Source organism: Eptesicus fuscus, chromosome 11 (genome assembly GCF_027574615.1).
Source record: "Eptesicus fuscus isolate TK198812 chromosome 11, DD_ASM_mEF_20220401, whole genome shotgun sequence".
NCBI classification, from domain to species: domain Eukaryota; kingdom Metazoa; phylum Chordata; class Mammalia; order Chiroptera; family Vespertilionidae; genus Eptesicus; species Eptesicus fuscus.
In genome coordinates this window covers 91,637,201-91,662,914 of record NC_072483.1, presented here as the reverse complement: position 1 = coordinate 91,662,914, position 25,714 = coordinate 91,637,201, and the positions used below count along the sequence as shown (strand labels likewise).

Here is a 25,714-nt window from a genome sequence, read left to right as displayed (position 1 = left end):
TTGCAAAAGCTAAATTGGATATCATTGATATAAAAAGGTTTTAACTGGTACAAAGGAGAGGTAATTAAAGGAATGACTTCGCACATACCCCACCTCCATGTGATGAGTACTCAAGTTTATTTGGATCAGTTGTACTTTTGAGGTTTGGAAGAATGTTGATAGCTTTGAAGCGTTGACTCTCTGGTGTCCGTCAGTCTGGGAAGAGGCAGGGCCTTAGGAACAGAAACCTCGGAAACTGGCCATGGTGGCTCCCACTGGACAAAGTTTTGGGGTTTCCTAGGAGACTACTCTTCTGGGGTGATGTTCAAAGATTTGGGGGTGGGGGTGACCAAGAATGAGAAAGGGACTAGTTTATTGGATTATAAATTAAAGGTAAGTAAGTGGTAATTTATAATCTGTCCCTTACATTCAAAGATTTTTTTTTTGCATCTTTACCATTTTATCCTTCTTTGCATCTTTTAGCCTTTTACTCCAGTATTTTTTTAAAAATACTTTATTGATTTTTTACAGAGAGGAAGGGAGAGGGATAGAGAGTCAGAAACATCGATGAGAGAGAAACATCGACCAGCTGCCTCCTGCACAACCCCCACTGGGGATATGCCCGCAACCAAGGTACATGCCCTCGACCAGAATCGAACCTGGGACCTCCCAGTCCTCAGGCCAACGCTCCATCCATGGAGCCAAACCAGTCAGGGCCTCCAATATTTTTTAATGTTCCAGTTTTGTTTCAGCTGTGCTATGAGGAATCAAGGAAAAGTCCTTTGCCCACAATTGGATCAGTGTTAAAGGGGCACGCCCTTTTCCCCATCCCAGCTAGGGTTGTGGAGGCAGTGTAGTTAAAGAGAAATTTTCAGGTTAGGGCTGTGCTTTAAATGCTTCCTTTTGAAGAAATTATTCCTTCAGTTCCAATGTTGAAAGTTTGGGTGGGTTTTGTTTTTGTTTCTTTTAATGAAGGCAAATGTCTCTTTAGATATATTTTATTTATTTATTTATTTGAGAAGCTGAGCAATTTTAATTTATTTGTTTTTATAACTTTATTTTTATTGTTGACACTATTACAGATGTCCCCATTCCTGCTCCCCTTTGCCCACCTTCACCCAGCCCCCCACCACTAACCCCCCCCCCCCCCCCCCCCGTTAATTTAATGCATCGTTCATTCTCCTTTGGCTTCTTCACAGCTGCTAGACTCAGAGTTTGAGTAGGTGCTCTGGAGCAGTTATGTGATGGCCTGCACTCAGAAAGAGCCTACAGTGTAAGTCAGAAAATATTGCAGAAGTGTCTGAACATTTAATAGATGGAAATAATGACAACTTGTCGAGTGGTTGTTGATGGTATCGATCAATACTACAGACATTGAGAGGACAGAACGTTTGCTTTGGGCTAGAACATCAGGGAAGACTGCCTGGTGGAAGTGTTCTGAGGCCTCCGCTCTCGGAATAAGACCACTCCTCTCTCCTCTGCCGCCATCTGCAGTTGTCAGATAGGATTCCCAGAACTCATCATCATGGCAACACCGTAAAAGTCAGAATCTTGCAACTGTTCCCTGCTTTGGGACTGTCAGCCTAATATCATCACCTTTTTATTCCTGTTGCTGTCAGTCAACACAAGAAGCCTGGCTCTCTCAAATCATCCCTTATCATCTTGGACTCTTCCTCATACAAATCATGCTTTTTCTAACTCTGCCTCACACACCTGGCCATCTGTAGTGCCCCATTTCATGGTAAGTCAAGTAAAATCTCCTGTGTCCTTAGCCTTTTCTTTGACCACCTTGCTCTAACTGAAATCTGGCTCTTCCTGAGAACCTTGTATCCCTTGCAGCCTTTTCAAATGATGACTAAATATCTAAATGATGATTAAATGACTAAAATACCATTCAGCTTTGAATCTTGCTCTTTAGACTCCTAGATTATTATCACTATAGTGAATTCAATATCCCCATAGGTAGTCTTTTCTAGAGTCTCAGATCTTTCACCCCTCTCCTCCAGTGATTTTTATTCTACCCTGCCTCAGCCACTAATTCCTGTGGCTACCCTATAGACCTAGTCATTGCCCAAACTACACCTCCTCCATTAATTTCAGTGTTAAGTAGTTTACCTCTGACTACCACCTCCGTCTCTCCAACTAACTTCCTGCCAGTCTTAGACTCCATTGGACCTCTGATCCTCGACTCTGCTGCCTTGTAACAGTTTCTTGTCCCTGTTATCCTCAGTTCTCTCCTTTCCCTGCTACAGTTCATGGTCCATAATTAGCATTCCTTAGGAACTCCTTCGATATTCTTGCTCCTCTCTCACTAAACTGTACTTGTTTGACTAACCAAATCCTGGTTAAATCCATCTCTTTCTCTTCTTGGTGCCTAAACCTGTACAGCTGGATGTGCTGGAAGAACACACACATCTCCTGACTAGTACCACTTTAGATCATGATCACAAATCTTAGTGCTTCCAAGTATTCACGCTGTGTTTCTGTAGTCCAAGTTCCCTCCTGGTCTCCTATCAGTGCTTTAAACAAACTTTATCATGGGTACAGATTACCTGAGAATCTTGTTAAAAATGCACATTCTGATTCAGTAGGTCAGGGAGGGCTTGCGAGTCTACATTTCCAACACATCTCCAGGTGCTGCAGTTCCTGCCCCTTTGGGGGACTCCTAGAAAGTTACAGAAGAGGGAGGCTGACTTGGGTCACATGACAGGTGTTACTGATTCAGTATAGCAGAAGCAACATGTAAAAGTGATCTCACCTAGGGCCTCCTCCCGCAAGGTGGGTGCACCATAGGGGGATTCTATTACAGTAGAATTTGGTAATACAGGTAAATGGATCAAGATCATTCTAGATAGAGAAATATTATGAACATTAACAATGCAGAGCCCATTTAGAATCAGTGAATAAGTCAATTTAGGTGAGTAGGTATCTTCTATCAATATAAAAGCCTAAGCAACTGTTATGACCGGTTGACTGAACAACCCGTCAACCAGTCGCTATGACGCACACTGACAACCTGGGGGCAGACACTCAACACAGGAGCTGCCCCCTGGTGGTCAGTGCACTCCCCCAGCCAACCTCCCCCTGCTGGCCAACCTCCCGCAGTCCCTCCCCCTGGCCAGCCAACCTCCCATGGTCCCACCCCCCGGCCAGCCAGCCCCAATCAGCCCCAATCGCTGGCCAGGCTGAGGGACCCCACCCGTGCATGAATTCGTACACTGGGCCTCTAGTTTTATATAAAGGAATAGACGAAGATAAATCTTGAAAGATAATTTGGGGCTAGGTTACAAAGGGTCTTGAATGCTTGGCTGTCTTTTTTTTTTTTTTTTCAATAGAAAATTGGGAGTAGGGAAGTGACCTGATCAGTGTGTTACCTCTGGCCATTAGTTTGGCAGTGGTTACAGGGAAGAATTATAGGAGGCTATAAGCAGTGATACTGGTTAGGTTAGGTGTTTCTAGAAATGGAGCCTTTGCTTCTAGGTTATCCAGTTCATTGGAATATAAGTGTTCATATAGGCTCGTGATTCTTTTTATGTGTGTGGCATTAGCTGTAATGTCTCTGCTTTCATTTCTAATTTTATTTGAGCCTTTTTTTTTAGTCTAAGCGTTTGTCAATTTTGTTTCTTTTCAATAAACCAACTCTTAGTTTTGTGGCTTTTTTTTTCCCTGTCTCTCTATTTTCTATTGTATTTATTTCTACTCCGCAATAATCGTTGTCATTTTCTTTCTTTTGGTAACTTTGGGCTTAGGTTGATGTTCTTTTTCTAGTTCCTTGTTTATTTGACATCTTTTTTTAAGGTAGACTATGAACTTCACTGTTTGTACTGCTTTGCTGCATCTCAAGAGTTTTGGTATGTTTTCATTTTTATTTATCTTAAAGAATGTGTTATTTAATTTCCACATTTTGTGAATTTTCCAGTTTTCTTCTGCTGTTGATTTTTTGTTTTATTCTATTGTGGCGAGAAAAAATGCTTGGTATGTTTCAAACTTAAATTTGTTTTGTGACCTACCATGACTTACCTTGGGGAAAGGGTTATATGAGCTTGAAATGAATGTGTGCTTTGCTGCTGTGGGGAAGAGTGATTGGTGTATGTCTATTAGGTCTGTTAGGTCCATAGTGTTATTCAGGTCCTCTGATTATTTATTGATCTGGATTTCTGTCCATTATTGGTCTTTCTCTGAAAAGAACAGCTAGAGAGCCATGTGGAGGATGGAGTTGCATTGCAAAAGAGATGGTTGGGGTAGCTTCATTTAGAATGAGTTAGGGAGAAGTAAAGGCAAGTTTGGAGAAGCAAAGTCTTATGAAAAACAAAATGTAATAGATAAGGTTCCCTATTCAGTAAGAAAAAAGGAAAAGCTGAAATCAAATATTGTTGTAAAGCAATAGCAGCTTGATTTGCAAGTTTAAAGAGTTGTTTAGAAAAGCTGATCTGAAGAATTTCTGTAAACAGTATTAAGAAGTACGAGTAATCTGGAGGCAGTTATTAGACTCTGGTCAAGTTCAAAAAGGCCTTATAATGGGTTCTTGAGAAAGACGAGGCAAAGGCATTCACAGGACATGTAAGGTCAAGGAGTCATCAGAGGTCAGAGAAAGCTCAAAATGGTGTGGGGAAGTAGGAGGGAAGGCTGGGGGAGTTGCTTGGGCCCACATTCTCAAGGACCTTGTCTACCTTACACGGGAATTTGGGTTTCTTGCAAATTTCTAAAAGGGAATAAAATAAGGAGTTTCTAACAAAATGAGGTAATTCCCATGGCAGTTGGAGGATGGGTCCAATTGCGTTTAGTAGTAGTGTAATTGAAGAAGCTGGGTCAGTGCGCTAGGTGGTTCCACAGAGGAGAGAAGAGGGTCTAGACAAGAAAACATTTCTCATGTAGCTCTGACAAGATTTGATGAGCAATGGGAAATACTCTTGTTTTAAAGATCACAAACAACGAGTATCTACCATCTCCCTTTGAAAGTTATGCAAAGATTGACTATGTTTTTAAATTTTTACTTTGTTTTTGAAATAAATCATACCTTTACATGGTGCAAAACCCAAAAAAATATGAAAAAGTAAAGTAAAAAAATTACTCTCATCTTTCTCTCTCATCTGCTTGGCTCTTATAAGCAACCTCCCCCCCCCCCCAAAAAAAAAAAAAAAAAGGTAAAGTTACCAATTTCTTTGTAACTTTCAGGGGAAGTAATTATGTGTACTCTATTAACAAACTGAATATAAAATAAAAAACATTTAAGCAAAATAAAAGTATGAATAAGGGATTTTAAGTTCAGAGTCATGCTGAATATATTTTACCAAGATAGAATTCTTTTTTAAAAAGTCTCTGGCTACTTAGCAAGAACCAAATAATAACTTACTATGTTAATAGAATGTGATATTCTTTAACACTAGTATTAATGTTGTGATGGAATAATCATAATTTTATACTGAATCAAAACGTTTAACACTGTCTTAGTGATAAGCTTCTGTAGCTAAAATCATTGTCAGATTGCCAGTGTGGAAGAAACTGATCTTCCCTATAATATTTTGTGCCCCTGCCCTTTTCTGAACCGGAGTCAGTACAAATACATAGGCAGGAGTAGATATACTGATCAGTTATATCGATTTATAAGACCTTGGAAGTAGTTAAAACGTCTTAGACCATCTGTGCATATAATTATCACGTAATTAGGCCAATCTGAACACTTTTTATTTCATATTATTGAAGGAGTCTCCTTTGCTCAGTCAGTCTGATTGGCATTGCCTTTACTAGTTAATGGTGCATCATCTCTGTGCAGCATCCTTTTCCCCATTATCACAGATTGCCTTCACATTTGAGGTGTACTAATTAAATACTGAGTATTCTCATCTAACTTTATTTCCTTCAAATAGTACATGTAATTAAGTAGAAACAGTGGCAAGATATATTTATATATCAACTACATGGTGTGCATGTAATAATATATTCTTGATTGAGGTGTTTTTTGCACTGTCATCATACTGACTAGAGTCAGATTCTTAGTTGGCACATCTAGATGCTCCAACTTTGTGTGACCTAAATAGAAAACATATGGGGGCATGTGTGTTTATTTTTAGCACATGTTAAGCTTTCGGCCTAAGGGCAAAAATATATGAAAACTTTAGGAAGTGAGAATATCTGTTTTAGAAAATAATACAGGATTAATTAAATGGTAGGGAAAGCAAACTAAAAACTATTTATAGAAAATGTAGTATTTAAAAATTTAGTTTCTTCTAGATCCTTCATTTTTAATTATCATATTTTTTGTTTATTTCTTTAATAATGGATTTTGCCTAATAGTGAAATTGAATTTGTTGGGAGACCTCTTTATCATTTATTGCTAGCCCAACTGTGAGGCTAGTTTAGAAAATGCTTCTAAATTAGCCCCTTTGATGCAATAATTGCCTGCTGTGAAATAATGCTCCAGAACTACTAGCAGTGTTATTAATCAACAAAGATTTCTATCTAAGGCCTCACCTGAGGCATCAGTCTAATACAAAGTAAACAATATGATGTTTACATTAGAAGTATCACAGGCTTTAAAGCAGGAATTTTGAACCATAAGTTTTCTTGAAATACTTCCTTTACTACTTTATTTTAAGTATATTTTCTATATATGTATGTCAGTATCAGCTAGCATAGCTTTGAAAAGGTAAATTTTTTGGTGAATAAGTTTTTATAGACTATTTTTTAAAAATATATTTTATTGATTTTTTACAGAGAGGGAGATATATTTTATTGATTTTTTTACAGAGAGGAAGGGAGAGGGATAGAGCGTTAGAAACATCGATGAGAGAGAAACATCTATCAGCTGCCTCCTGCACACCCCCTACTGGGGATGTGCCCGCAACCAAGGTACATGCACTTGACTGGAATCGAACCTGGGACCCTTCCCTCTGCAGGCTGATGCTCTATCCACTGAGCCAAAACGGTTAGGGCTATAGACTATTTTTTGTTAAAAGTAATTTGTGATATGGAACGTATGAAGCAGGGGCAGGGGGGTCATTTCACTCCAATACAGTTGCAGATTATTCAGAACTTGACCTACTTTCTGTTATTTTGAATATTGTCCCTTCAAGCACTAGCTACTGGGCAGCCTAAAATAACAGCCTTGATAGCAGAAACAGCACTTCTTTGTCTATTTACAAACACAAACACACCGGCAGCGCAGATCTCAGTGTGGCAGTTCCTCAAAAACTAAAGTGACTGCCTTTCCTAGCTGTCCCACTCCTTGGTATATACCCAGGGGAAACGAAAGCATGGCACACAGAACCTTGCACATGAGTCCTCCTAGCAGCAGCATTCATCAGAGCTGAAACAAATGTCCGTCATCTGATGAAAGGCAATTCTATTGTGTGTCCATCCAATGGAGCCATATGGAGCCATTGAAAGGAATGAAGTACTGATGGGTAAACCTTGAAAACGTGCTAGTGAAAGAGGCCACTCACAAATGCTGTGTATTGTGTGATTCCATTTGTATGAAATACCCAGCGTATGCAAATTTATAGAGACCAAGTAATTTAGTGATTACTTAGTAGGAAGAAATGGGATTGACTGATAAGGGTACAGGCTTCCTTTTTGGAGTGATAAAATTGTTCTAAAATTGGATTATGGTGATAGTTGCACAGCTCTGTAAATGTACTAAAAACCATTGAATTGTACATATAAAATGAGTGAATTGTAAAGGTGTGAATTATATTTCAAAACAATTACATTTTTTAAAAAAGAAAGAAAATCAAAGGTTGCTTTGGATTTCCTAAAGCAAAATTACTACTTAGTTAGTTACTAAGACATGATTCCTAACGTGTATATGGTATGGCAACCAGCAGTCTTCATCTTTCAAAACAAAGAGCTAGTTTTCAACTCCAATAGTTATTTTTCTGTAGAAAAAAACGTCTCCATTTCCTCACTCCTTCAACAAATTGGTGTTTATTGGGCCCTGCTGGGCGCCTGACCGTGTTCTTGTTCCAGGGACTCAGTCCGTTCCTGGTTCTTCTGTGCTTCACCTTCACATGCACTCGGCCACCATGTCACATCAAGTCTATTGCATACTCCTTCGTCTGTCCCCCTGATGGCCACATCTCTGAGCTTAACTTGCTGCTTGACACTGGTCCCATAGGACTTCTTTGTTAGGAACTTCTTTGTTCTGTGCCCCATCCTGTCCTGCGGCTCTTCCTGTCTCTGTGGCTACACCTCTGCGGGCTTCTCTCCTCCCTCTGCTGCCCTGCACGTTGCGGCGGAGTTTCCTCCTGGGCCCTGTACGCATTTCCTCAGGATTCGGGAGGGCTAAGGGAGTGTTTGCTGAATGAACGAATGGACTTGTGTTGACGGTTTCTCAAGAGATGTGGCTATAATTGGACCGTAGTTAACTGGAGAAATTGCAGTATCACACAGAGCAGGGTCTTCACAACCAGACTTCCGTCCGTTTCTCTTAAACCACCGGCTACATATTTGCAGTGAAAAAATGGGAGCTCATTATTCAGCTTCTGAGTTTATGAGACTCAGGTAGCTTTTTGTAAGTTCTCTGTGTATAACAGGTAATTATGAAGGTAATTTTAAAAAGTATGCATCATTCCAAATTATTATTCCAGTTCAGCTATTTACAGAAACCTTATAGAATAGTTGTCTATCATTAATCAAATAATACCTTATTTAGAGGAACAATTTAATATAAATATACGCTGAAGTATATACTCTGAAGTTTAGAAGAGGGAGGAAATTAATACATAATGAAACTGTTCTATGCCAGGCACTGCCTTATGTGTCTGCCTCCATTATATATTTTCATTTCCCAGCAACTCTGGGAGGTAAATATTCTTAGTTATCGTGTGGAGAGGAGGAAACCGAGGTTAAGGGAAGTGAAATCAGTTTTATGCTGCAACATACACAGCTACTAAAATTCAGAACCAGAGCCCTGTCAGCCTGTTCCTGCATCTGTTCTTTCCATGCATCTCTTCTAAACGCCACTGAAAGTGAATGTAGTAAATCTACACGGTATTAAAAGTTACCTGTCTTTTCTCCCCAGGCAGTTGTCTGGCAGAAAACGAGAGTATCAGATCATAAGATGGCCCTCCTGTCTGTCCTGGGGACTGCTGTCATGGGCAACATGGAGCCCTTTCACTACCACTCTGAGGAAGATCAGGTACCCCGCAGGGATGGTCTTTACAGGTCTCATCTGCCGATGAAATGGCTGCATTATTTCCAGATTGCCGGTTTGAGGTGGCAAGAGCCTTTAACTGTTGTACTTACATTAATTTTTAAAAATTTTTAAATTTAGGATGTCATCTATTTACTTTCCACTATGAAAGAAAAAGACTCTTAACTTTTACTTTTCCCCCCCTTTCTTGTTCTAAATATATACTCCAACTTCCTTTTCTTGATCTGTCACCCTCAGACAGTGTTTCTTGAGTTCCTATTATAATGGATATGGTTATTAACACCCCAGTCTTATTTTTGCTTGCCCTTTCCTCTCAGTCATGTCAACTCTACTTTTACGTTACCAAGTTTAATAACCAGTTTTCTTATATAACCATTTCTTAAGTCTTCCACTGTTTGTTTGAAGATTGATTCTAAAAGTTGAAAATATATATGGGGTATACAGTACTACAACTAGAAATGATCTTCATTGCAAACCCAAGTATGTGCTAGAATTACATCCCCTCTATAGGGATCCAGATTTACGTCTCTCTATGCCATGCATAGAGAATATTCCCATTGTCCCAATTAAATGGAATCTCTTTGTTTCTTTCCCCATCAATTACATGAAATTTGTCATGTTTGTCTTTGCCTCCTATATGGACTATCTTATTTTTTATTTTTCTGGGCTTTGCAAAAGTTTTTCTTTCTTTTTTTCTTTTTTTTTTTTTTTTTTTTTTTTTTTTAGTGAAGAAACTTACTTTATTATGTCAGCAATAAAATCTTTCAGCAATAAAATCTTTTCGTTTCCTAGCTATTACTGGTAACCCATTTCATTCCATTCTTTTTGCTCTCATTGTTCCCAGAACTCACTAATTTCCCATTTGGATTGATTGTTTCAAGCATTCACATCCTGGGCTTTCTTTTCATAGGAGTACTGGCTATTTCAATTATTTCTTGTGTCCCGTGCCTTCCTCTTTTTTGGAATTTGTTCTTATTTATCTGATATGCATCTTTAAGTATCTTTCACAGAGGTAAACTTTCAATAAGTGACTTTATTTTTCACCTTCTCTTGTTAATACTCTGGTGGATATAAAATTCTAGATTAAATAATTTTTCTTTAGAGCTTTGATGACATTGAATATCTTTGACCATCCATTGTTGCTGATGGGAAGATTAATATATTTCAATTCTTTCTTTCTAGGGCAAGGCAATGTATTTTTCTACCTGAAAATTTTAGGCTCTTTCCTTCATCTTCATAACTTTTATGAGGATATGTGTAGGTGTGTGTCTTTTATTATACATTTGCTTAATATGCTGAGCTGTTGGTGTGAGACCTGAATCTGAAGACTTCTCCCCCCCATCCCCCCCCAGTTCTGGGTTATCTTCTTCGATTTTTTTTTTTTTTTTTTTAATGAAAGCTCCCTATTGTTGATTGGGACCTCTTATTTTGTTTGTTTGTTTCAAATTTTTCATCTTTTTTTTTTCTATAAGTTTTTGGAGATTTCTGATTCTTTTACCCCATCTACTGAATTTTTTTCTTATTCTGAAAGTGCTATGTTTAATTTCTAAGAGCATTTTAAAGTTGTGTTGCTTCTGAGTAACTTATTCTTGTTTTATGGATACAAAATCTTGAATCTTTCTGAAGATAATAACTTTTTGTTTTTTAATTATTTGTTCCTAAATAATCTTATTTCTTAGGAAGTCAGTTTCGTTTTGCTTACCAGGTTCTTTTTTTCCCAAGCCTCTCATTCTTCTGCTGTCTTTTCCCCGGAATAGCAAGTCTGATTGGGAGCTTGGTGTGGGTGGCTCTCAGGCTCCACTGCAGTGTTAGTTATGAAGATCCTGGTCCTGTGCCTGGAGTTATGGGTTGGGGCTTCCCCTACAACCATGCTCACTGCCTTGGGAAATTCAGTTTATCTCCCTCCATCCCCTCCCTTTTCCTCCTCTTCTTCCTCCTCCTCCTCCATTTCCTCCTCCTCTGCTCCCTTTCTTAGCACTAAATTAAATTGTAATCGGTTTATGGAAGATTGTCCTTATCCATTCCCTTTAAGAGGAGCTCTTGTGTCTGCTGATTAAGCCTGAAGGTTCTCTGTTCTCCTGGACAGCTGGCTTGTGTGCTCTACTCTTCCCTCTTTTTACAATTTGTGGGAACCTCTTTTCTACTACTGGTTCCCCTCTTACTCTCTTTGCAGTGCTGAGTGTTTAATTATTATCGTTTTAGTAGAGTCTTGGATAGGAGCTTGTGCTCACGTAATGCCTTAAGAGTTCTCTCTGCCCTAGGAAGGAGTCAGGCCAGCCTTAGTGGGCAGCTGCAGTGCCTGGAGTGTGGCCATGATCTGACATGGATCCTGTTTTCAGAACTCACTTAGTTTCAAATGCCACCTAAGACTGGTGATGGTGGCTGACTTGGGATAGTCAGGGTATTGTCTACATTCCCATAGGATCCCTGTGGCTTCATGGGACTTGATTGCCTACACTGGTAACTTGGGAAGTGTGTGACAGGAGGTCCTACTTGATGTCTGTGGTTTGTGCTCTAGAAATTCCACCTGCGTAGGCTGGTCTGAAGACCAGCAGCCTTGGCATCACCTGGGCGCTAATTGTTAGAAACGGAGAATCTCAGTCCTCATTCCAGACACACTGAACCAGTCTGAATTTTAACAAGGTCTCCAGGTGCGCATGGAAGTATGAAAAGTATTGACATAGACCTTGACCAGGTATGATTCCATGTGTTGATGGGACTATCTCATGAGCCAGTTCTGCAGTTGGGAATTTTTTCCTCTGATGTGTATTGAGATGTGTTGCTAGATCTATGCTTGCCTATTGATTTTTTAAAAAGTCTTTTCTTGAGATAGAATTTCATAAGGGCTGTTGGTAATCTATGAGAGATACCAAAACTTTTGATGCATCTTCATGTGGGTATTTTTGCATTGAGGAATGGGAGAATTTGGAAAACGAGTGGCTCCAGAATGATAAACTTTTTGAGTGTGTCTCTGGTGAGAGTAATCTAAATGCCATCTTCTGTCATGCACTGTCTAGACGGGTATTCTCTTACGTTGTTAGCAGCCACCCATCACCCTTGCGTGCTTCCTGGGCTTGTAAGGAGCGTTGTTTTATATCAGAGTTTCTTCGACACCTTCTCATTTCTGGCCAAAGGCAATCTTAAGTTTGTTTGCCAACTGCTAGAGTTGCCCCCTCACTGCATTTTTGTCTTCCTCACATACCTGTAAGTTGTGAAACTTAGTCATCCGTGCCCCTCACTGGACTTGGCTGGTGGATGGCCTCTGGGAACCTCGGGTGTAGAGAATCTTTATATCTCTCTTCCCTTAATGGTAAAGGTCGGTTTTCTTTGTACAGGAATCCACTTGGGAAGAACCTCCAGTTATCGGCGGTGGCCCATGTCCACCACTGCTGTGGGAGCATTTGTCAGCTGCTTCCCTGGGTGGTTGTGTTGGCTTCACGGAGCTCCTCCAGTTGTGTTTTGGAGTTTTTTGACATCTGTCTTCTAGTTGATAGTATTTTTAGGATTCAGAATTTATTCATTTTTCTATTCTCTTCTAAACTTAACTTATAGCTGTTAGTTTTTATTTCTTTATCTTCTGGGTTATTATAAAATTGATGTTTTTTCCGTTACTCTTTTAAAAGTATGGTACACATAGTAAAGTCAAAGTCCTTCTCATACTCCTTTATCATTTCTACTTTCCTGAGAGAATATTCTCATTCTCTGCTGTTCATATGCTTTGAAATTTTAATTTGCAAAATCACCTTGAATGCAGATTTGTCGTTTAGATTTTCCCCTCTTTCCCTTTCTCTCCCTCCTCATAGTGTGGTAGATACCACCCCCTCCCAGCCCAGTTCAGAATGAGGTGCTGTACAAAGAAATTCCTGTACAAAGAAAACCGACCTTTACCATTAAGGGAAGAGAGATATAATTAGTAGTCACTGCCTTTCATCCTGCCAAGATTTTCGGGACCCCTTTTCCTAGCTGATTGGGTTTCGCCTTAGTTTTGTTGTGGAGTTGTGTGTTCTCTCTCTGTGACCCTTGCAAACAGCCACACAGGTCTTTTTAAGCATTTTGGGGTGCTGGGTTGGAGGGAGGATATCGCAGCCCCCCATTCAAGTTGGAAAGCTGGTTTCAATTCCATGTTGTGCATGGGCGTGTTCTCTGTCCTTCTTCCCACACAGAATTCAATTCCCAGCTGCCATAGCTGGTTTCTGGTCCTACAGCACATACGACTCCTGACCTCAGCCAGCACGCCCTGTTATGTTTTTCACACATAGCATCTTTATGTTTGTCATTCTAAAAATGGTTCGGTCTTTTGAAATTATTGTAAAAACTAATTTTAGCTCTCTGTGCCTTCTATTTATAGTTGGGATGGGGGAGAAGGAAATTTCTGCATGACTTATCCCATTATCCTGACCAGAGTACTTAAAGTATTACTGTAGGAACATAACTCCATGGTGTTCTAGAGGTTTACTGAAATGGGAGAAGGACTTGTGTTAGGAAACCAGTTACTGTGGTTTCAACAGAATCGGGTGGAAGAGAAGAGAGGGGTTTGACAGACTGGGCAGGTAGCAGGGCCCTTTATCTAATTTTTTATTTTGTTGCACTGATTTGGTCTTGTATAGACATTATTTTTCCGTGAACTAGCTTGATTTTCACTTTTTATAGCATTTTATAAAACTTTGCTGTTTGATTGTACTTTTTCCATATAACTTAAATATAGTTTGTTAGTTCTTAAGATTATCCTAAGCTATTTTTAAAAGCTCGGTATTTTGGAAGTAATAGTAATTATTCAGTGGCCGATCAAGATGGTATGAAAGGAAAACATTAGCAGTATTAACAATTTCTTCATTTCATTCTTCATAATTACCTATTTGGGGCAGACTTTTTTTAATCCACAAGCTTAGTAAGTCTTTTAGAGACTAAATAGGCTATCCCTGATGCTCAGCAGGTGCTTTAAGAAGGGTCTCATGTTACCTGTTCAATTATACAACCATTTCTAAGTGCTGTGAAGTTTTGCAGTTAATTAAGTAGTATCATTTTGTAATGGATTATCCAGCTTTACTAATTTACTTTTTAAGATTGACACAATTTGGCACTGTGACAGTAATGCACTTAGCGTTCTAAAATTGGTAATGTGTCTTCCTTAAACATTTATTTCCAAGGGCAGCTGTAGCCAGAGACATTGGTGGCGGCCTACAGGCTATGTTGTTAAGGAGCCTCATGGTTTCTGGGCAACTGAAAATGGCAACCCCACAGATTGTCTGCCTTTTCTAACCCTAAACTGAAACTTTGCTATGACTTACCAGGTTAATAACACATCTGGTTCTGCTTGTTTCAGATAGAGTATCGGCCTGTATCTTAAATAACGACCAAGATGACATAGCTGGTCGTGGAGCTGGGGTTTAAATCGTGTCCGTCTGGCCCTAAACTGTATTCTTAAGGTTATATTATCTTTAAAGGTAAACGTAGGAGCATTTTCCTTGCCTCCTGTTCCCTCGGTTCTCTCTTCTCATTGGTAATTTTTTCTAGGATCTTTCTTAATTTTCTTCCTCTTTATATTTGTAAAATGGAGAAAGAATGCATAAAAATACTAAATAAATAATTGGTTTCTTTGTAAAAGAGTTCTCTAAATGAAAAATAAGATAAAATACAACACTGTAATCAATGTCAAAGAGCAAGATATTTTTTTAAACTTTATTTTTATTGTTGACACTATTATAGGTGTCCCCATCCCCTTTAACCCCCCTCACCCCACCTTGCCCAACTTCACCAAGCCCGTCTAGCCCATAGGAGGTGGCTAAGCACTTCATCCAAGTCCCAGACAATAGCCTTCAAGAGTCTAACACTTTGAGTGTCCCAGCTTCGAGCCTCCCTTCCAGCCCTCCCCCCAGAAAGAAGAGGGCCGCTTAAAGTCACCGCTAGGTGTAGCCAGCAGACCCGCTAGAACCAAGTTCGGCAGTGTGGCCTTGCCTGCAGTCGGAGGCAGAAATTGGAGTCTGGACCCTGCACTCCCCAGGCCGGTGCTGTAACAATAGGAGTGCTCTTCCCTGGGAAGGTGGGGTCTGGTCTCCCAGGCGGACTGAATTCCCATCATTTTCACCACCAGATGCTGTGGGGGCTCCTTTCCTGCCTGTTGCTCTTGGTCGGGGATCCCTGTGTCACCACACTCCCAGGAAAGGGAGTTTTGCAGCCACCAGCACATCGGAGTGTGGGGCTAGCCTTTTCTGAGTCTCTGCCCTTCTTACCAGGCTCTACGTGGCTTCTTCTGCAAATTGTTGGTTACTGTATTTCAGTTTAGCTAGCCCTCAGTTGGTTATTCAGGTTGATTGCTTTATAATTTAGCTATAAATCCAGTTTGGGCTGGGAGCAGGTTGATGTAGCTTCCATGAATTCTGCAGCCATCTTGGAATCCAAAGAGCAAGAGATTTTTAACTCTGAAATAAAACCCAGTCAGATTGGCTTTATAGCATACTCAGAATAAATATAGAAACAGCCACTTCTTTATAGAAAAAGGTGGCTAAAAGGAAAGTCACAATATGAGAAAAGAAAAATTTAAAAGACAGAATTTAAAGTTGAGCATAGAAAGCAGTATTTATGTCTTCTGGCAGTAAGATATATGCCCATTCATGAAGCTTTTATGAATGTCAATTTTTCCTTAACATAGACTTGCAAAAAGAGAGAGTTAGAGGCAGAGAACACCAATTTAACATGCTTCCAATATTTTATTTAAAGTTGATGCTCAAGACATGGTTATCAGACCATAAGATGAAAATGTATTTATGTTTTGATAACTTGTAATGTATCGTATGTAGCCAGACCCATGGAACCACACTTATTGTTACATTGCATATTAATTCTGTAATTACAATTATAGATTTATCTAAGTGGATTTCTTCCAAAGCATGATGCAGACCACTCTTCCACAAGTCTTTCAACCCCAGAAAGGAGTTTCATCTTTATAAACAGTCGACCAATACACCAAAAAGACATATTAAAGGTAATCTCTTTAAGAAAAAATGCATTGCTTGGATCAGAAATGAAAACTAGCTCTGTCATTTGTCAACTTGTTACAAGGGTTACTTCTAAGACTACATTCTGAAACTAGAGGCTCAGTGCACGAAATTTGTGTACAGGAGGGGGGCGTCCCTCAGCCTGGCCTGTGTCCTCTTGCAATTCGGGACCCCTCGGGGGATGTCAGGCCTAAACCAGCAGTCGGACATCCCTCTCGCAATCCAGGACACTGCATGCACCAGTGACCATACTTTTCATACAGGTGAAAGGCATCTTGCTGTTGTATGGGCAGCTACATTTTTTTGCCCTGATTATAAAAAGTAGTACATAACATGATCCTTCTGAGGCAGTAGTACCATTTCCCCATCTTATGGGTGGAAACACTGAAGCAGAGAGAAGTAAAGTAATTGGCTTTGTCACACAGTTATAAGTGTCAGAATCAGGGCTGACCACAAAATGTGCAAGCCAGAGTCTATGCATGTCATCGCTGCATCATCCTGTTTTCTTCAGTGTTAGAGTAGCCTTGCCAGGTTTTAATTTTTAAATCTAAGAGACTGTTCCCAATGTATAGGGTAGGGCCCCTTGGCCTGGCCAGTGATCAGGGGTGATTGGGGGGCCCCCACTGGCACCTGCCTTGGCTGGCGGCCTGGCGCCGCCTGTTGGCCGGCCCTGCCCCTGGATCGCCACATTGATGATCAGTGTGCATCATAGTTACCAGTCGTTCCACCATTCAGTCGATTTACATATTAGGGTTTTATTATATAGGAGAAGGAAAAGGAGAAAGAGATACAATAACATTTATTAAATATTTTTCTAGGTACCTTACATGTGATGTCTGATTAAGTCTTCACAATTATGTGATATATTATTTTATTTTTATTTTTGATGAGAAAAAATTAAAATGTCACTTTCTTGATCTTGTAGACAGGAAGTAACAGAGTTTGGATTTAAACTCTGGACTTTGACACTGGAGATATATATATATATATTTTAGAGAGGGAGGGAGAGGGGGAGAGAGATAGAAACATCAATGATGAGAGAGAATCATTGATCAGCTGCTTCCTGCACGCACCACACTGGTGATCGAGCCTGCAACCTGGGCATGTGCCCTGACTGGGAATTGAACTGTGACCCCCTGGTTCATAGGTCAATGCTCAACCACTGAGCCATGCCAGATGAGCTAACACTATGATCTATAACTATGAAGCCAGTTGCATTGGATATTTGTACTGCTTAATGAATGCTTGTACTTCATTCACATAGGTTCAAGGCCTCTAAGTGAGTGTTACTATTTAGATACTGATTTTCCTTATAAGCAGTTACATCCACTCAGTTGAATATTCTTCTCTTGGTGCTATTTTATGGATGGCAATATTTATTTATATGGGGTTTTTGTCTTTTATTCATTACAAATATTTCTAGCTAATCCGACGTTATTACAATCTGAAGTGCCTAAAGGAATCTACTCGTTTGTATCCCATTTTCTTTCTGAAAATTGATGTTCCTACAGCTAACGTGGATATAAATTTAACACCAGATAAAAGTCAAGTATTACTACAGAATAAGGTAAACTTTTTTGGATACATTTTTTAACTTATGTTATTTACAAACTTATACTATCCTAAGCATTTTTGTGTGACAAAGGAGATTTGCTTGTTTATACATATTTTTAAATATTATTTTAAACCTTGTCTATTTATTTTTTCTATAATTTCTCCTAACATTTGTTAATTTGTATTTGTAGGAATCTGTTTTAATTGCTCTTGAAAATCTGTTGACAACTTGTTACGGATCACTGCCTAGTACAAATTCTTATGAAAATAATAAAACAGATGTTTCCTCAGCTGACATAGTTGTTAGTAAAAAAGCAGAAACAGATGTGCTTTTTAATAAGACGGGATCATCTGGAAGTAATTGTCCAAATGTTGATACTTCGAGCATTTCTTTTCAAAATGATACGCATACTGATGAACCTGGAGAAAACATTAACGGTTGTTTAAATCATATACACGTTCGTGACCATTATGAGGACCATTTTATTAGTGAAAATTCTAACATTGATAACACTAAAAATACATTTCTGGAGATCCCAATGGGTAATTTATCAAGTGAGGACACGGAGAAGGAATATCCTGAAACTTGTTTTGTAGGTTCTGTTAAGCACGCCCAATCAGAAAATGGCAGTATAGATGGGAGTGGGGAAAATGAGAAAGAAGCAGTTCCTGAGAAGTCTTTGGAAATTTGTGCAGATAACTGGAGCAGGGGAAATGCACTCAAAAATTCAATGGGAGAAAACATTGAACCTGTGAAAATTTTAGTGCCTCAAGAAAGCTCAGCATGTAAAGTAAGTGAGAAAAATAACCCAAGCCCTGAACAAAAGAATCTCAGTGAAGGCTCCTGTAACAAGAAGTCAAATGTGGTGGATAACAAATCAGGACAGCTTACAGCTTATGATTTAATTAGCAGCCGCGTAATCAAGAAACCCATGTCAGCAAGTGCCCTTTTTGTTCAAGATCATCGTGGTCAGTTTCTCACAGAAAAGTCTAAGACAAGTTTGGAGGATGCAACAAGACAAATTGAAGAACTGTGGGAGACATTGAGTGAAGAGGAAAAACTGAAGTAAGTTTCCAGAGCTTGCATGTGACCTGAATGTTCAAATATTTCCATCCACTGGGTTAAAAAAAATTTTAACTTCTTATTTATGGAAGAGCAGAATGGAGAAAATGCCTTTTGACTTAGCTAGAATACCTTTTTTTTGGCATCACTTTTTTTGTTAGAAAATTAGTTTTATTATCGCTGACCTGCTCTTAAGCCTTTCTCAGCCATTTCCCTCCCACCTTCCCTTCCTCTTCCCTTCCTTAAATTAGGGAATATATGTTGAGGGCATTCTGTGTACAAGGCTCTATGTACTCTAGCTTGTCACTTCAAATACAGTCATAAGTAAACATTTTCTACTTCTAAATGGTGTAGCCTAGGGAGGAAGACAGTTTAACCTTTTGCACTCGGATGTCGAGTGTGACTCGACACGGTTAGCATCGGTAGCAGCTCGAGAAAAAAGCAAGCGAGTGCAAAGGGTTAAAAATAATAATCATAGACTATGATGAGCTGTTTTAATCTTTATTGTTTAAAGTATTACAGATGTCCCCCTGTTTCCCCCATTGACCCCCCTAAATCTAAAAAATATAGGGAATTATGAAAACACTTAGCAGTTGGTCTTAATCTCATCTGTGGGACAGGAAATGCTTCCCTGAATAGAAATTAATCAGAAAGATGTAGGGAATTTTCTAGAGAGAGAAGGAACAGCATGTAAGAAGGCCCAGAAACTAGAAGCGAAATGATGTTATTCGGGAACTGAAGGGTGCCCTCTCTGATAGGAGTTGAATTTATGGGAGTGTGATGAGGAAAGATGGAGAAAGGCAGGCCAGGTCATGAAAGGGTTCTGTAAGCCATAACAGAGCTTGGGAAAGAACTAGAATCCGGTTTCTGCTGAGAACTTAGGACAGACTGGAACAGGAGTATTTTCGTCTTTCAGTTCTTCCTTTCTGGCTCTCGTCCCTGCCTCCCCCTAAATCCTCTCCTCCAGTGGATTAGAAACCAGATTTTGGCATGTGACCTGCCACTGGGCTCTCAGTCAATTGATGTTCGCTCGAACTTTGATTTGCAGTAGGTATGAACATATTTCTACTTAAAATAGCTAAGAATAATTTGTAATGGGGGCATTATTGAAAATGGTAAATAAACTTTGTAGCTACATGTAATATTTAGTCACTAAAGCATTATTTTAATTGATTACTGGTCAAATTAGAATTATAATTTTTCCATTCCAGTTAATAAATCCCTTAACGACATTAAGTCATAGGTAGCAGATATTTTTATTTAACATTCACTTAATATTCCTTTGGACATAACTTTTTATATTTCCCAAGAAACTCATGAAATTGATTTCTTGAGTAAATCAAAAGATTAGTACCATATGTGAAAATTTGCGCTTTATAATTAATTACAAATGGTGACCTTCATCTTGAACTTACTTTCCACCGTACAGGGAATCTTGAATTGGAAGTCCAGGAGCTAAAAATACTTAATTGTAGTAATATTGAAAATAAATTAATCATGTGTTTTATATAGCTAATCCAGAAGTTCAGGTTCTAAGTAGAAATGAGAGAAAATAATGTAAAAAATTATGAATATGATGTGGTGACTAACCAAAAGAGGCATTTTTTGCCCAGTTTACAGAGAAACAAGGTCTTTTTACATTCTCATCCAGATAACATTTCTTTATTTAACAAACAAGTACTGAGTGCCAACTACACAACATGCCATGGTCTCTTGTCTCTTAATTTCACTTTAACATTTAATATAGCTCTCCCATTAATAGCATTATTATTTTCTGACACAGATCTATTCATATTTCTCCTTAAAAATGTTTTATGCATATTACCTACAACGGAATTCAGCCCGTTTCTTACATTTCTTAAAACAAGAGATAACATTTTCTAGCCTCAAATTTAAAACTGAATTTAAAAAAGAAATTAGCAAGGTTGCTTAAATGATTATTAACCATTAGTCAAATTGTGTTCCCTTTTCATTATGTATCTTGATAGAAAATAATGGTATCAAACATCAACATTTACAATGTGCCAGGTATTATTCTACTATGAAGTAGCTGTAGATTATCCATTCTGAGACACAGAAAAATTAAATAATTTGCCGAGGTTTTCAGAGCTACTAAGTGCCAGAGTCACACCAGGCAGCCTGTGTCGGTGGGTTGTGCTCTTCGCCGCTACACTTCGCTGAACATAATTACAGTCATTTTCAGTTCTGGATATGCATTTGAATCACCCATAGAACTCTCTGAAAAACAGTACTGCCTGACCTCAGCCTAGGCCTGGAGAAACAGAAACTTCAATTCTTTAGAAAAGGGTTGATCTAACAATTATGCTAGAACCCAGTAAAATTTTTAAATGTTCATTATTTCATACCTTTTTTTCATTGATGACTCTAAAATGAGAAGTAAGTAGTAACTGAAAAAATAAATGTTTAGCTATGAAACCATTATAATTTTAATCATTGTAATTTTGCTTGTTATATTGAATTTAATTTTACTAGTATCTATTTAGCAAATGGGATATTAAGGTTTGTAAATTTTCTTTTGTGGTGCTCAGGGAATTGTTTATTCCGTGTTAATATGATAGCAAAAGTATAAGGAACTCTTTGGAACTGGGATTGATTGTTGTTGTTTTTTTTAGTACCTGTGCTTTCTTAAATGGATTTTCAAATTGGGTAAAATGTAGTTGCTGTGAAATGCATAGATCTTAACCATATATATAGCTCAATGCATTTCATATGTGTAGACCCATGGTCATCACCTGAAAATGTAGAACATTTCCATCACCCCAGGAAGTCCCCTTATGCCACTTGAACCAGCCAATCTCCATACACAGCCCTGTTTTGATTTCCATCACACTTGCTTGCTTTTTCCAGTTTTTAAACTTCACATCCTATCTAATAAAAGAGAAACATGCAAATTGACCGTATCTCTGTTATGCCCACAAGCCACGCCCACCAGCCAATCAGGAGTGAGTATGCAAATTAACCCAACAAATATGGCGGCAGCCACGGAGCTGGAGCCAGCTGGAGGCTTCGGTTGCCCCCGGCGATGGAGAAAGCCAAGCTTTCCACCTGCCCTGGCCGGCCCTGGCCTCCCCTCAAGGCTACAAAGTTTCAATTATAGAAGATAAATAAATCCCAACAAAAATAGTGGCAGCCACAGAGCTGGAGAGAGCAGGAGGCTTGGGTTGCCCCCGGCGATGGAGGAAGCCAAGCTTCCCACCCGCCCTGGCCAGCCCTGGCCTCCACTCAAGGCTACAAAGTTTCAGTTATAGAAGATAAATAAATCCCAGATACCAGGGCCTCCACTTGGGTTGCCGGGATGTGTGGCCAGCCTGCAAACCACCACAGTCCCCTGGCCCAGGCAGCCCCACGCCCCAAGGGAACCCCCACCCTGATCTGGGGCACCCTTCAGGGCAAACCAGCCGGCCCCCACCTGTGCACCAGGCCTCTATCCTATGTAATAAAACAGTAATATGCAAATTGACCATCACTCCAACACACAAGATGGCCAGCAGGGGAGGGTAGTTGGGAGGTCTAGGCCTGCAAGGGAGGGCAGTTGGGGGCGATCAAGCCTGCAGGGGAGGGCAGTTAGGGGTGACCAGGCCGGCAGAGGAGGGAAGTTGGAGGAGACTGGGCCTGAAGGGAAGGGCAGTTGGGGAGGGGGGGCCCCAGGCCTGCAGGGGAGAGCAATTGGGGGGGACCATGCCTGCAGGGGAGGGCAGTTGCGGGGGACCAGGCCTGCAGGGGAGAGCAGTTAGGGGTGACCAGCCCTTCAGGGAAGGGCAGTTAGGGGTGACCAGGCCTGCAGGGGAGGGCAGTTAGGGGCAATCAGGCTGGCAGGGGAGCAGTTAGGCATCAATCAGGCTGGCAGGGGAGTGGTTAGGGGGTGATCAGGCTGACAGGCAGAAGCAATCAGGAAGGAAGGCAGGCAAGCAGTTGGGAGCCAGCAGTCCTGGATTGGGAGAGGGATGTTCGACTGCCCGTTTAGGCCCGATCCTAAATCAGGCCTAAACAGGCAGTCGGACATCCCTCGAGGGGTCCCATATTGGAGAGGGTGCAGGCTGGGCTGAGGGACACACACACACACCGCCAACCCCGTTCACGAATTTCGTGCACCGGGCCTCTAGTATATATAAAAATCATGTACTTTTATACCTAGCATCATCCCCTCAACAAAATATTTTAGTGATTTTCATCATATTTGTTGAGTGTATCTGTATAGTTCATTTTTAATCAATTATATTCAATTGTATAAGTATATAGTCATGCACTGCCTAAAGATGGGGATATGTAGAAAAGATACAGTAAATATGGCATAAGAGATTAAAATGGTCCACCTCTATAGGGCACTTACCATGAGTGGAGCTCTGAGTAAGTCTGTGAGTGAGTGATGAGTGAATGTGAAGGCCTAAGACATTACTGTACACTATTGTACATTTATAAACACTATATGTTTAGACTCACTAATGTTATAAAGCATGAGATTAAATCAAGCACAAAAGAAAATGATGCAAGACATTTAATAAATGCAAGATATATGAGGCTGCTGCCAGCATAACATGGCATACCGTTTCACAGCAAACTTTTTTAAATAAGTAGGAGTTCATTCTAAAATAACAATAAGCCGAAACCGGTTTGGCTCAGTGGAAGAGCGTCGGCCTGCGGACTAAGGGTCCCAGGTTCGATTCCGGTCAAGGGCAACCTTGGTTGCGGGCACATCCCCGGTGGGGGGTGTGCAGGAGGCAGCTGATCGATGTTTTTCTCTCATCGATGTTTCTAACTCTCTATCCCTCTCTCTTCCTCTCTGTAAAAAATCAATAAAATATGTTTAAAAAATAAAATAAAATAACAATAAAACTATACTAGAGTAAATACATAAGGCTCTTCTTTTTAAACAGTCTGTGTCTACATATTTAAAGTGTAACTCTTGTAGACATATATAGCTGGATTTTTTTTCTTTTTTCTTTTTAAATTCAGCTCGGCAACCTGCCTTTTAATTGGAATATTCAGTCCATGTAATCTAATGGCTGACATGGTTGGGTTTAGGTCTACCATTTTCTTATTTTGTGTATCTCATCTCTGTTTTGTTCCTCTATTCCTCCTTTTTTGGGGAAGCAGCCTTCTTTAGGTTAAAGAAATATAATTTAATACTTAACTTTAATTCCTTTATTAACTTTGCATTAGTTTTTGCTTTGGAGAATATTGTATACATCCTTAATTTATCACTTAAGAGTTAGTAGGATATCATTTCACACAAATACAGAGTGGGTCAAAAGTATGTTTTAGTTGTGAGTATGTGAGTTTATTCTTGTATTACTATTTATTATTTTCTATATGAACAACTCTAAACCTACTTTTGCCTCACCCTGTATAAAAACTTTGCAAGTATAATGCCATTTACCACTCTTGTCCTTTCTGCAGGTGGTGTCATATATTTTATATCTACATACAACACAAACCTCACTTTAAAATACTGTATTTTTAAATTTAAAGTTACCTTTCAAAAATAAAATTTTTTAAAGATTTTTTTTTTCTATTTACCTACACAGTTACCATTTCTGCTGTTCATTATTTCTGAGTATCCATTTGGTGTCATTCCTCAATAGTACAATGATGCTGAAAATAGATTCTCAACATTTTTTTTCTGATAATGTCTATTTTTATGGTGGTGTTTTTGGTTTGTTTTGTAATGTCTCTCTGTGTTTTTTTTTATCTAACTCGTTTCAGAATATTATTATTACCTTTGGTTTTTAGCAATTAAATAATATCTTTTTTCTCCTTTGACTGCTTTATCTTTATTTTGGTTTTCAGCAGTTAGGATTCTAATATACTTAGCTGTGAATTTCTTTGGATTTATCATGCTTGGAGTTGACTGACCTTGGATATGTAAAATGTTGTGTGTCTCCAAATTGGTGTGTCAGCCATAATATCATTGCTTCAGATGTTTCTTGCCCCTCACTTTTACTGTTTATAAGTTACTTATATTTTGGGTTGCTGTTTGTGCCATAAGTCACTAAGGTGTTTTTTTAATCTTCAGTCACTTTTCTCTCTGTTGTTCAGATTGGATAATTTCTATTGATCTGTATTCTATTTACTGACCCTTTTTTTCCCCATCTCTGACCTGCTGTTAAGCCTACCCAGTAAATTTTTTCATTTTAGATATTGTGTTTCTTAGTTCTAGAATTTCCATTTTATTATTTTGATAATTTTCCTTCTCTGTTGCGATACCCCCTTCTATTCTCTCATGATGATCATCTTTTCCTTTAAGACCTTAAATACTTACAAAAAACTGTTTTTATTTATTTTGCAAATTCCAACATTTGAGTCATCTTGAGGTTGGTTTCTACTGATCACTTTCTTTCTTGACCATGAATCATATTTTTCTGTTTTTTATTGGCTGAGTGGTAGCTTTTGATTGTATAATGGACCTTGTCGCTGATACATTGTAGAAACTCTGGATTCTGTTTTCTTCTGAAAATGTTGGTTTTGGTTCTGCCAGGCATTTAAATTATTGACAGATAACCTTGAGCTTATGGAAGCTTTGCGTTACACTTCAGTAGGGAGACAAATTTTGCCTTTAGTCCTAGGGCAGCTTCCACAGTTATAGGACAGTTGTTTTTTTATTACCTCTAAAATGTGGTCTTCCTTCAGTTTTAATTGAAAGCCTAAAGTGTTTATGTGCCATCTAATTCTGTGGAATTCAAACTCCAAACTATCTCTCTCTCTCTCTCTCTCTCTCTCTCTCTCTTTCTCTCTCTCTCTCTCTCTCTCTCATTGCATTAAGTAGCCACTGAAATATCTGTTTAGCTCATTTAGCCTCCTAGTGATTGTTTTCCTCTGGGGTCCCACACATGGGATTTTCTCCCTCCGTTTTCAGTTGTTTTGGAAGCAAGGAGCTAGCTCTGTGTCCTGGTGACCCAAGCTAATGGCCGTGCAGCTTTCTGATGGGAGTTCTTGCCACTCTTTTAATGCTGG

General features: G+C 39.3%; 1 protein-coding gene across 5 annotated transcripts in view; it reads left to right on the top strand.

Annotated features, from left to right (window-relative positions):
• PMS1 (PMS1 homolog 1, mismatch repair system component) overlaps positions 1–25,714 on the top strand; it is a 64,468-nt gene that overhangs the window by 26,342 nt on the left and 12,412 nt on the right. For 3 of the 5 annotated variants that reach the window (XM_054722721.1, XM_054722719.1, XM_054722718.1), the window contains 4 exons: positions 8,999–9,115; positions 15,990–16,112; positions 17,549–17,692; positions 17,871–18,745. In XM_054722721.1, the coding sequence (XP_054578696.1) occupies positions 8,999–9,115; positions 15,990–16,112; positions 17,549–17,692; positions 17,871–18,745 (1,259 nt within the window). Of the gene's footprint in view, positions 1–1,178; positions 1,247–8,998; positions 9,116–15,989; positions 16,113–17,548; positions 17,693–17,870; positions 18,746–25,714 lie in introns of those variants that run through there. The other 2 variants (XM_054722720.1, XM_054722723.1) reach the window with 2 other exon arrangements.